General features: G+C 32.8%; 1 protein-coding gene across 2 annotated transcripts in view; it reads left to right on the top strand.

The window, feature by feature from the left end:
* Positions 1 to 9,072, top strand: part of LOC127126578 (transcription factor GTE6) — a 57,418-nt gene extending 48,346 nt beyond the window's left edge. The window contains exons 1-8 of one of the 2 annotated variants that reach the window (XM_051055528.1): positions 2,545 to 2,876; positions 3,832 to 4,047; positions 5,524 to 5,601; positions 6,863 to 7,087; positions 7,255 to 7,353; positions 7,845 to 7,903; positions 8,275 to 8,425; positions 8,551 to 9,072. In XM_051055528.1, coding sequence (XP_050911485.1) covers positions 2,820 to 2,876; positions 3,832 to 4,047; positions 5,524 to 5,601; positions 6,863 to 7,087; positions 7,255 to 7,353; positions 7,845 to 7,903; positions 8,275 to 8,425; positions 8,551 to 8,727 — 1,062 coding nt within the window. In that variant the 5' untranslated portion in view covers positions 2,545 to 2,819 and the 3' untranslated portion in view covers positions 8,728 to 9,072. Of the gene's footprint in view, positions 1 to 2,544; positions 2,877 to 3,831; positions 4,048 to 5,523; positions 5,602 to 6,862; positions 7,088 to 7,254; positions 7,354 to 7,844; positions 7,904 to 8,274; positions 8,426 to 8,550 lie in introns of those variants that run through there. The other variant, XM_051055536.1, reaches the window with a different exon arrangement.
* Positions 9,073 to 12,265: the final 3,193 nt, after the last annotated feature.

The following is a 12,265-nucleotide window of genomic DNA, read 5'->3' as shown; positions in this document are numbered from 1 at the left end:
AGATAACCTACTAATTTTTTCAAAAAAACAACAACACACCCCGAATAACATGTCAAAATTTTGAAAAATTCAATGTCATCTTATAACGATTTTTTAATCCAAATAACTCATTTTTTAAGTAAATATTCAAACTAACTCACTTTTCCACACATTTCCCAAAATAATCCACTTTCAAACATCAAAACAAAGGAGACACCAATTCAATTGCATGTGTACAACACATAAATGGAAACGTCAATTCAATGAGTGACAATGTACAAACACGTAGGAGAGAGAATATACTCTCTCTCCTATATGTTTGTACATTGTCGCCAATTGAATTGACATTTCTTTTTATGTGTTGTACACATACGTCAATTGAATTAACGTCTCATTTATGTTAAAATATTTTTTTATTATTTAAAAGTGAGTTATTTTGAATAATAGATGAAAAAGTGGATCAATTTGGATATTTATTTTTAAAAATAGATTATTTAGATAAAAATTTCCCTTATAACACATATCGAATTAAAAAAAATGATATTGTTAGCTTTATATATATTTTTGGAATTGAAAAAAAGCCTAATAATTTTTAAGAAAAACTTCAGTGCACTCCTACATCATACCGAGTTTTAAAAATATAGTGACACCATAAAAAAATCCAAAAGTGACTTTATGTTTTATGAAATAGCCTATAAGATAAAGAAAAATCAATGCACCCTAATAAACATAATATATTGTTTTAAAAAATTCAATAATGTTAACTTTGAGTTTTTTAAATTATTACAAAAAAATAATTTACCATATATATAAAAAAATATGATGCACCCCTACATATATAATTTTTGAAAAACCCTATGAAATATTAAATTTATCAAAAAATCTGGTAGCAATAACTTCGTGTTTTTAAATAATTACAAAAAGATAGTCTACTAGACGAATAAAAAATCGGATGGATCCCCAACATCACAAATAAGATTTCGGGAAGAAAATATAAATGAAGTAATTTATTTATTTATTATTTTATTCATAGAGAAAAATGGTTAGTTCAAGTGAAATGTAGGGGTGTGGGATGCATGCCATGGGGTGCCAAGTACAAATATCTATGATGTGTTATGATATGTGTTGTTTTGTTCATATGTTTGCCCACACATGTTTACCCACACGTGTAAAGCTCCCATGTTTACCCACACATGTAAAGCTCGAATGCTTGAAATATTTTTTCGTAGAAACTATCTGATAAACCATGTTCTCATCCTATGTTCCATTATTTGATTATCTCTTAAAATCTCTAACTGAATTCAAACAATCAATTTCAAAATTTAAACTTATAAAACCATAATCTATCACAAATTTGATTTCAAAATTTAAACTTATAAAACCACAATCTATCACAAATTTGATCGTTTAAAGCATAGAAAAGCTCAAACGTCTTAGACTGGAACCAAATGATTTTCCATGTCGCATACCATGTTCTTTATAGATATGACACACATATTATGACATAGAGAATGGTTCACGAAATTAAACTTTATTTATTAGGATAGTCATCTCAAATTTTTGGAGATCCTATATAGATTAGCTACAATTTAATCATGAAGAAATAAATGGAGGTTCTATATATTCACGATTTAACATAACAAATATTTTATAAGATTTTATTTAACTATAATTTAATCCTAAAAAATTTGAGATTCTGAACAATAACCCGCTTTATATGCCCTCAAAGACGATCATGTTCATTCGTAATAAGAATACCGCACATACATAATATTTTAATATACAAAACATCAATACGTCTTTATAGATAAACATCATTACATATTTATAGATATGGCATAGAGAGTGGTTTACAAAAATCAAACTTTATCCATTAGCAAGATTGCCACACTTATACAATATTTTAATATACAAAACATCATTACGTCTTTATAGATGAACTTGAGAAATAAAAATATTCAATCCATTGAATAATAACGCCATATTTATAATTGATATTGTAATACACAACATCAGTGTAAGCTCATACAATATACATAAAGATTGAGAAACAAAACATTGTGCACGTAAACCTACAAAAATATCCGTACAACATGCCAAGTGAAAACATTTTCATTAAAAAAAAATTATTTGAGCCCACAATAAAAACTTGATGCATTCATTAGTATAGTAAATAAGATTGAAATAAATCAATTCAAAGATACTTGTTTATAATAATTAAGAAAGATTAAAGCTCCCATAACATTATTGCAAACAAATATAGCATAGAAAACACTATTAAAAATATCTTGACTCATAGATTTCTTGCACAAACAAAAATCTTCTCTCGAAAGATAACGAATTCTAAAAAGAAGAGATATAATCTTTTAGTTTAAATATTTTAGAAGATTGTTATCCTTTATTATTAGATTCTATGTTCTACTAAACTAATTCAATGCATCTTATTTTGTTTTTAGTTAATTTAATTTCACTTCTAAAATTAATATTTGACCCAACTTTATTTATTTTGTGAAGTCAAAAAGAAATACTCTAACACCATTTGAATTCAATATTAATAATTAGAACCCTAAAATATCGCACCTCTATAAAAAGTAAAAAAACATGCAAAGCTGCCGCTTTGGCCTTTTTGTATGAAAATCTCTCACTGAACTCAACTGCCCGGAAACCGCCGACGGGCTTTCTCCTCCGCCGTCAGAAACGGTTGCCAACTCCGTTTTCTTCCGTTCTCCTCCGAGAATTCGACTCTAGCGCTATTTGAAGCGGTGGTTTCACTTCCCGCCTCTGCATAAGGCAAAGTAGAGGTGGTTGAATTGCGTTGCGGAAGAGAAGATAAGAGATTGATGGAGTGTTTCAACTTCAAGAACCGCGTTGACGAGCTTGTTTCGAAAGTTGATCAGGTAAGTATATGATATTGTTCAATCAAATGGGTCGTGTTTTTGTGAACTAGGCATTGTGTATTTTTTTAGAGATGCTGCTTCCTTTGTATAAGTGTTTGAATAATTGAATGTGTTGATCAATATTTAACTATGGCATTGTTTGGATGAGCAACTTAGGATATGTTAGAATTGATTATTTGAGATGATCTAGTGTTAAAGAGTTTACACAAGATGAAATATGACCTGAACGTAAGTTTACAAGTGGTGAAATCATCACCTTACAAGCCAATTTTATATAGTTGAATTAAACGTAATCTAAATTCTAAGATGTTCGGAATGTCTTATTTTAGTTGATCTAGTGTTAAAGTCCATATCAGATGAGATATGACCGATTTTGTTTATAAGTGAGTGCAATCCTCATCTTACAAGCCGGTTTTGTAAGATTGAGTTAGGCTCAATATAAATTCTAAGATGTAAATATTGACTTATTTGAAATGATCTAGGGTCAGAAGTACTTGTGAAACTGTTTGGAAGAACTTTATAAAACAACTTATGACATGTTCATAAGTTGTTTTTAGGTTATTTTCGTAAGTTCTAATAATTAAATTTATTTTATCTTTTGTTATCAAAATTTTATACGGAAGTGTTTATCACGATGATAAGAAGTGCTCATGCTTTAAAATGGAAATTAAGCTGTTTACCCAAATAGGGTCTTAATTTGTAGCTTATATAGTATAAGATTTGGTCATATTGCAAAAAATTATTCACTGAAATTTTGCAATTATTGCAAGCAGCAAGGACATATCCTATCGACCTGTTTGTGTGGTCTTAGCTTTTAAGCGGCTTTTACGATTGCTTATCATTTTTATGGACAATTGTTTGTGCTTCATTTGTGCGTCTGTTTATGATTGCAAATTCTTTAATTTTACACCCCAAGAAGTTATCTCTAACAAGTAATATGCTTCTTTTCCTGCAGCTTGAGCAGAAAGGGCAAGTGATTGGTAGTTTTTTCTCCAGCGCGAATAAAAAGCAAACAGACATGCTGAAAGGTAACTCAACTACGAAGGACAAAGATAAGGACAAACATGTTCCAAGTATTAAGAAGCAACTGCAGGATGCATCACGTAGAGAAGCGGCTGCTCAGAAAAGAATGCAAGATCTTATACGCCAATTTGGCACAATATTACGCCAGGTAGCGATTTTTCATTTATCATCAATTTTTGTGGTGGTTTGCCGTGATTGTGAAATATGACATATATGTGCCCCATTACCAATGTGTTAATTGTCGATAACTGTACAATGATATGTAGCTTAATTTTTTTTTTGCGTATCAAACTCGGTCGTTCCGACCGTTATCTCGGCCCTGAATAGCATAACCAAAAAATCTGTGACAGGCCGTGTCGTTCCGGCTCAGATGGGTGACTCGGCTGGAACAAACGCGATTATGGGATTGGATTCGGAACGATGCCGTGTTGACGTGGCCGAGGGAGCCACATCAGCCGTATCCGTTATTACTCAATTTTTTAACGATAGCAAGGTTATTTTATTGGCATTTGCAAGTGTGTTTTGCTCAAGCCTTATGACTTTTACTACCATTTATAAATACTTCATTAATTTTGAGTAATTATTATTTTAATTCTTAACAATTATGTGATTATTAGTATTATCTGTATTAGTGTGTGTCTGCGTCATTAAAATAACGTCCGTTCCGCACCCCGCTTCTGTTTCGCTCCCTGCTCTCGTTCCGCTCCATTTTTGGAGATAGCCCTGCCGCGCCGCTTTCCGAGATTGATAACATAGTCCTAAATACTTTTGTGCAATTCTTTTTTTCCCTTGATATTCTCAAAGTAAATGATCACAATTCATAAAAAAAACTGAGAACGTTATTTATAACGTCCGTTCTGCACCCCGCTTCCATTTCGCTCCCCGCTCTCGTCCGCTTCATTTTTGGAGATATCCTTGCCGCGCCGCTTTCCGAGATTGTTAACATAGGCGTAAATACTTTTCTGCAATTCTTTTTTCCCCTTGATATTCTCAAAGTAAAAATGACCACAATTCAAAAAAAAAAACTGAGAAGCTTGCTATAGAACAAATGGGATTACTGACCTAAGTATTATTGAATAGATTATAAAATATCTTTTGAGGATTCCATCAAATAGTCAAATGTTTATTTATTTGTTTGGTTTGTTTTATGCATTTGAAAACCGCACCAAGTCTCAAGCTTATTTTTCCGCATCGATGTTTTACTCAGCAACTTCCCTTTCATTTGTAATTATGTGATACATATGCAAAATGAAATGCCTGGTGTCTTCGTTCTGTATTTTTGGCTGATAAGATGGAGAACACATTTTATTGTGCGTCTATTTTGAATTATTTGTTAAAAAAATCATCAGTGACAAACTTTTACTCAAAGATTTCCATCGCTAGAACAATCAACAGAAGATATTGTTAATAATTCATTTTCCGATGTCACATGGTGTGGTTACTTGCACTTTTCATCTTAATTCAAAAATAAATATTTTTTATGTACATTTTGTAAATTTATTGAGCCCATACACGTAGAGGTGAAAGTTGTCCGGGTCTTAGATGACAGATGAGGTTAGGATAGTGAATGGCTCTGTCTGTTTCTGAATTATAAATTTATTTTCTAATGCTCTTTTTCTGTCAGATGACACAGCACAAATGGGCTTGGCCTTTTATGCAACCGGTGGATGTTGAGGGCCTTGGCTTAAATGATTATTATGAGGTATATATGTATGCATGTTTTCAATGTTACATTTGCATTAGTAATGGCCTTTATTATGAGGTATGGTTCATACATGCATTTTCCATTGTTACATTTGCATTAGCAATGACCTTATGCTAAATACTGGATCGGAACATAGATGGAAACTGTGTTTATTGATATAAACCTCTATTATGTTCCAAGTATTCGAAACCTCTATTATGTTCCAACTCCAAGTATTCGAGAGACTTAGCTCTCTCCCATGCTAAAGTCCTCTCCAAAACCAAAGGACACCCTCTTTAAACTACCTTTCTTCTTATTAATAAACTATACTCTCTCTTATTTTACCAACTATCTAATTAACTGTAGAATTACAGAATAGAGATAGTGTATTCTCATACTTTAGAAAATTGGGTTACAAAGGAAACAGCATTAGTCCTAATAAAACAAAATCACAAAACAGAAACTAGGTAATTTGGAGATATGGTAACAGAACTACCAAATCTCTCCTGTTTCAGGAAACAAATAATTCAAAATACAACAAATTAGTTGGCCAGATTTCTACACTAACTAACTATTCGAAGTTCCAGCTTCTAAACATTCACCTTTTCATCATGGTTTGTGAAAGCTGAAGAGAGTTCCACTGCCTTAAATTCTCTGAATTTCTAAAGGACCACCATGCATCGTCTCCTTTAATACATAATAAGTCGACATCTCTCAGATTGAAACTTTTTGATACAACCTCAGGATCAGTTTGAAATATGCAAAATAGTGCATGACTGATTTTGGCTTGACCCCCCTTTTTCATTCCCTAATGCTCATCTTTTCTTTAGGGCATCCATATTCTCTCTTGTGGTTGGGCCTATACCATCTTAGAATTTGGGGCTGGGCCTAACTCGTCAACACAAAGTCGGCTTTTAAGTTGAGGGATACCTACCTTTCTTAGGCCATGTCACATGTGATGTGAGACTCTCAACAAAACATTGTCTTCTATTTTCTTTTATTTTTATCTTGTCCTGGAACTCATTCTCTTTTCCTAATAAATACTATGGAAAGAAAGTAATTTTTAAAAAAAAATAATTGGCATATAATTTTTGTAATGGATTAATTAATAGACACTTACGGCTTGTTTATAAAGCTACAAATGCTTATTTAATTAAAGCTATGCACATTGTTTTTAATGAAACAAACCTTCCCTTTATTAAGTGACTTATTCTTTAATTTGCATTCAACTTTTTATGCTTGAGTTTTGATTAATCTGTTGTAATATGATGCATGCTAGGTCATTGACAAGCCCATGGATTTCAATACCATTAAGAACCAAATGGAGCTTCAGGATGGTATTGGATATAAGCATGTTCGGGAAGTATGTGCTGATGTGAGGTTAGTTTTCAAAAATGCAATGAAATATAATGACGAAAGAAGTGATGTTCATGTGATGGCAAAAACTTTACTGGAAAAGTTTGAGGAGAAATGGTTGCAATTTCTCCCCAAAGTTACTGAAGAGGTAACTTCATTCCAACGATTTGTTTCCCTAGACCAATTGTTGTGTTGGACAAAATTTGATTACTAATTGTTTATTTTTCTGGTCCTATTTAATCTTGGAGACTGCTTGAATATTGTTTAAGAACATTATCTTATTAACTGTTTTCATCTGGGGCTATGAAATTGTAGGAAACAAGACGAGAAGAGGAAGAAGCTGAAGCACAGTTAGCAATGCAAATTGCTCAAGAAGCAGCTCATGCTAAAATGGCTAGAGACTTGAGTAATGAGGTATTCACAACGTTATTGAACAGCTCAATATGCAACACAATTGATCAAATAACCTATATGATAACTAGAGTAGTTAAGAGTTAGTTAGCAAGTTGATAAGTTTGTTAGTTGGTTGTTAAGAGTTGTTATTCTGGTTTTTCTGAAGAAGTCTTTAAATAGACCTCAATTGGTAGAGTGGAAGGGGCAAGCTTTGAATAATTAAATTGTGACTAAAGAGCTATCTAGTATGAGAGGGGAGTGCTCCTTTGAGGTAGCCTTGTGTGTAAGGTTATCATTTTCATTGTTTACCTTTTGTATCTTCTCTTTCAATCTCTCTACACCAACAAGAACCCTTCATTTGTTTACAATCTGTTTTCATTTGAATCTGTTTTTAAACCACTATTCTAAAAATTCTTTCTTGCTCAAAGAAAGGATCCTAACAGTATCTAATATGTGGATAGAATCATATGAAGCTTATTTAGATGATGTTGCCTTGTCTTTTTTTATTCCAGCTGGATGAAATTGATGTACATTTAGAAGAATTGCGAGAGATGGTTGTTAAAAGATGCAGGTTAGCTTTTGTGTTTCCTTAAAAATGTACTTGGTATATTGTGAAATAGTTCTTATTTTCATATATTTCAAAGCATATGATGTTAAACTTCAGATATGATTTATAAGACAGTAAAGATTGGTGTAATGGTGTTTCAGTTTAATTCCGGTACAGTTTGATCCTCGTCACACCAAACACACATATATTGATTATTAGAAGGAAAGGACGTCGCAACATTACTAAACACACTTAAATTTTTAAATAGTTCTGCCCTTCATTTTGCACCTTCCTCCTTGCCTGTCTCATAGTTATTCTAATTGCTGCTTTTATCTGTTCTTATCTATAATACTTTGTTACTGTCACAAATCTAAATTTGAGAAAAAACTTTACAGAAAAATGTCATCGGAAGAAAAGAGAAACCTTGGTATTGATCTCAGCAGACTGTCTGCCGAGGATCTTAGCAGAGCATTGGATATTGTTGCCGAAACTAATCCAAGCTTCCAACCAAATGCTGACGAGGTGGAACTCGACATCAATGCTCAGGTCACAACACAAATAGAACAGTTGTTCCTTGGATTTAACTACTTCTGTTTGTATCAAATTGATACGATATTGATTATATATTATCCGTATGCTAATACTAATAAGTATATTGTTTTTCTTTGCAGAGTGAGTCTACCTTGTGGAGGTTGAATTTTTTTGTTAGGGATGCTCTTGAAGTCCAGAGCAAGAATTCAGGAAGCATGGATGTAGATGAAAACCCGAACAACAAACGTAAAAGAGAATTGTGCGATGCTATTGCAAAAGTATCGAGAAAGAAGAAGAAATCCAAGAAGCTTATTTGAGCGTCATTTGGAGATAACATGTTTACTCTTAGGTTGTCTTGAGTTAGTGATGATAACCCAAGGAGTTCTTTCCTGAATAAATTAAGCCAAACCACCTTGATTTATGTAAAAAATTTCCTGGAAACTGGCACAAATTTTGTTGCTCACATTTGTCTCTTAGTTCAAGCATAATTTTGTTTAGGTGGTTTGTTTTTGCTTTCAAAGAAATCCTTGAAATTTAACCTAGTATTGAAGGCATTTTTTTGCGGTCCCTTTGTCTTCAGGACCCTGTAACATTCATTTCTTCATTTACAATGGTTTGACTGATAAAATTTTATTACATTATGGTAGTTTGTTTCTTTACAATGGTTGTGTTGTGAAAGGAATTTGGATTTGTAAAACATATTGAGTTTGTCTGAAGGTGAAATGCTTACGAAGAGGAGAGCATCAGAGCATCGTTAACTTGAATGCTTACGTAGAGGTTAAGTCAGAGCGTCGGTAACTTGAACTTCAATCGTTAACTTGATCTTCAATCGAACTACTTATAGAGGTTTGGTGCACCGGTTAAATAAAAAACTAAAATATACTCTTTTGAGCTGAACTGTTTCTTTCCTTTTAATCAAATTGTACTAAATCATTATATTCTATATGATTCTCACACATGCTGAATGGAAATTAAAAAATTCTTCAATCTAAAAGTTAACTTTCACACACACCGTACACTTTTGTTTAGTTGATTTCACGCAAAGAAATATATGTATGAAAAATAACATCTGGTCACATTCATTTCTGAAAAATTAACTTCTTGACAGAGTTTATTTAGTTGTAAGAAATTGTGTCCAATATCTCATGTGTAATTAGTTTCATATGAGTGTCATTGTTTTATTACGCAATCCTTCAAAGATGTATTTATAAGCAACATTGGTCTTTTGAAGTTGATAAATTTTAATTTTGGGGTGGTGTTTACCACAATTCACTAATTTTATGCAAATTCAAAAATACCCTTCGCAACATAACATTTGTTGACTGAAATTCAGACGCACAAGTTATACAACAATTCTTTTCATCAGAAAAACACTCTTATTCAAGTAAAAAGTGTATTTGAATTTTAATCTCCAAACTATCTCCTAATATAGTATTGCATTAATGTTTTGTTTGTGTGTGTTAAACAAATGGGTGAATTTAGATTTTAAAATCCGAACACCCTTAGAAAGTATTTTATTCATTGGACGGGTCTTTACTTCAAAACAATGGGGTGCACCTAGATTTTAAAATTCTGACAATAAATAGAATGAAATTTTCTTATCATTTAAAAATCACAAGTCATTCACAAAACAAAAATCATACACATAAGTCAATCATAACCAAGATAAAATTTTCATAACTCATTGGTAAATCATACATCATTTATTCATTCATAAAATACAACTAACCTTACAAAATTTCAAAAATATTTATAAAATAAAAATAAAAATACTGTATATCCAACGCCTTTATTCTTCCTCTACCTTCTATACTATAATGCATGTCATGTCTTTGCTAAGATTGTTTGTAGAGTGACCCTCTCAAGAGCTCATTCCTGAAACTCTCCTCTAACTATGATCTCTTTTCCAATAACAACAATACAATGATATATCTGCAATACATCCACAACATGATCCTCCCTTAACTGTTCCTCTTTTAATAACTCTTGTTAGGCTGGTCTAAGGTACCTTCTTTTGGCTCTATTGTCATGTAAGGATGAAACACTAGATAAAATTATTAGATGTAATTGTATAACGTACTCCATGAACGAGGATCTGATACACTACATACATTCTTTGCGACCAGATGTTCATGGTAGCATGTAAATATCACATCAATATCTTTGCAGAGGGCAATGACAATAACACTAACTATGGGAATTCTTAGGTACATTCTGTAGATACCCGAGCTGTCACAATACTCACTCAGGTTGTTGCATGTACATAAGTCAAGACCCACATGCCATCCGTAAAGAGTACTAGGATATCACCTATAACAATTGTGTACGATGGTGCTCACAGTATGATGTGAAACATATATCATCCGCCAAGACGCAGTCAAAAGCAAATATGTACGACTCATATGCCAGATTACCCATGAGTGGGATAATCGAGCACACAAGTGGAAAATCCTTAGAGTACTCTTTAACACACTCCTAGTCGGTGATACCTAAAAAATGATAGAGGATCCAATCATGAAATGGTTCAAATGAAATATCAGTAAGTGTTTAACACAAATATTATGAAATTAATATCAATAAGGGTGTAAATACATTACCTGAAATAGACAGTTGCTTTCTGTCATCTATCTCGTCTTCCATAAACTACCTTAAGGTAATTTGGAGTAGAATTAAACCAAACAAGGTGCCCCCAATTATACTCACGAATCCTCTCCATAGCCATGAAGTATTGAATGCAGACAATGTCGACATAGGTCAGTCCACTAATATGCCTTTGCCATCCAAAACCAAGAAGTATGTCCTCAACACACATATTTTATGATAGGAAACTTCTGCCTCATCACATGCATCATCCACAACCACATTCGGCAAATTAATATAATTTTCCAATAGGAATGAAAATCTAGTATGGCATCTCTTGGTATCTTCTATCTCTCGGATCAACCCCTAATTGTATCACCACCAGGTCGAGGACCTCAGGTCTACTAATTCTAGAGTGACTCAAAAATCTTTCTGTGATCGGAAGATGTATGAGGCATGATACATCATCAAGGTGATAATCATCTCACCAATCAGAAGATGAAATGATGATGTCTCTACATGCCATTTCTCAACAAATTCAAACAATAGACCTTGGCCAATATAACCATATCCAGTCATATTGAAGTCCTTTATCCCAAACATCTCCAATACATCCTGAAACCATGGTTCATTAGGATGCAACATCTTTGAAATCTTTCTACCACGTGTTATACATTTCAACGTCTCACAATAGTGCAAAAGTAAAAACATCAAAGCCAAGGAATTCAATTAGTATAAAACAAAAGTTTAAAAGAGTAATTAAACATGTATGCTACCTCTACCTACCACTCGTGAACTGTAGCATGGTGTGCATATAGAGGAAATAATGAAGTGTCTTCGGAGCTTCCTAGAAAACCATTAGGTGCGACAACATCAGGTTCGACTGCAGGATATGGATCATGCACATGTACATAAGCATGAGCGAGAGCTGCAGGTGCTTCATCATGAGCCGAAGATACATGACCTTGGGAAAGTGATCACTCAAAAATACATGACAATTCTTCAACTACAGGTCATGAGAGTCTAGCTTTTTTCCTACACACTGGAGCATGTTGGGTCATTCTACCATGCCTTTATCTATGTTGTTTGTCAGTCATTTTTTCTATAATCAAACAAGAAAAGACATATCATAATCAAATAAGTGGAAACAATGTATTAGCAAACAAAATTAAAAAATAGAATGAAAAATAGAGAAAATCAAATTTTGTTATCCTTACAAAGAGTTCGAATCTCAAAATCCAGACTAAACGCACCAAAGCAGAACCCATTCATGCA

This window comes from Lathyrus oleraceus, chromosome 1 (genome assembly GCF_024323335.1).
Source record: "Lathyrus oleraceus cultivar Zhongwan6 chromosome 1, CAAS_Psat_ZW6_1.0, whole genome shotgun sequence".
NCBI classification, from domain to species: Eukaryota; Viridiplantae; Streptophyta; class Magnoliopsida; order Fabales; family Fabaceae; genus Lathyrus; species Lathyrus oleraceus.
The sequence above is the reverse complement of the archived record's forward strand: the minus strand, read 5'-3'. Positions and strand labels throughout refer to the sequence as shown.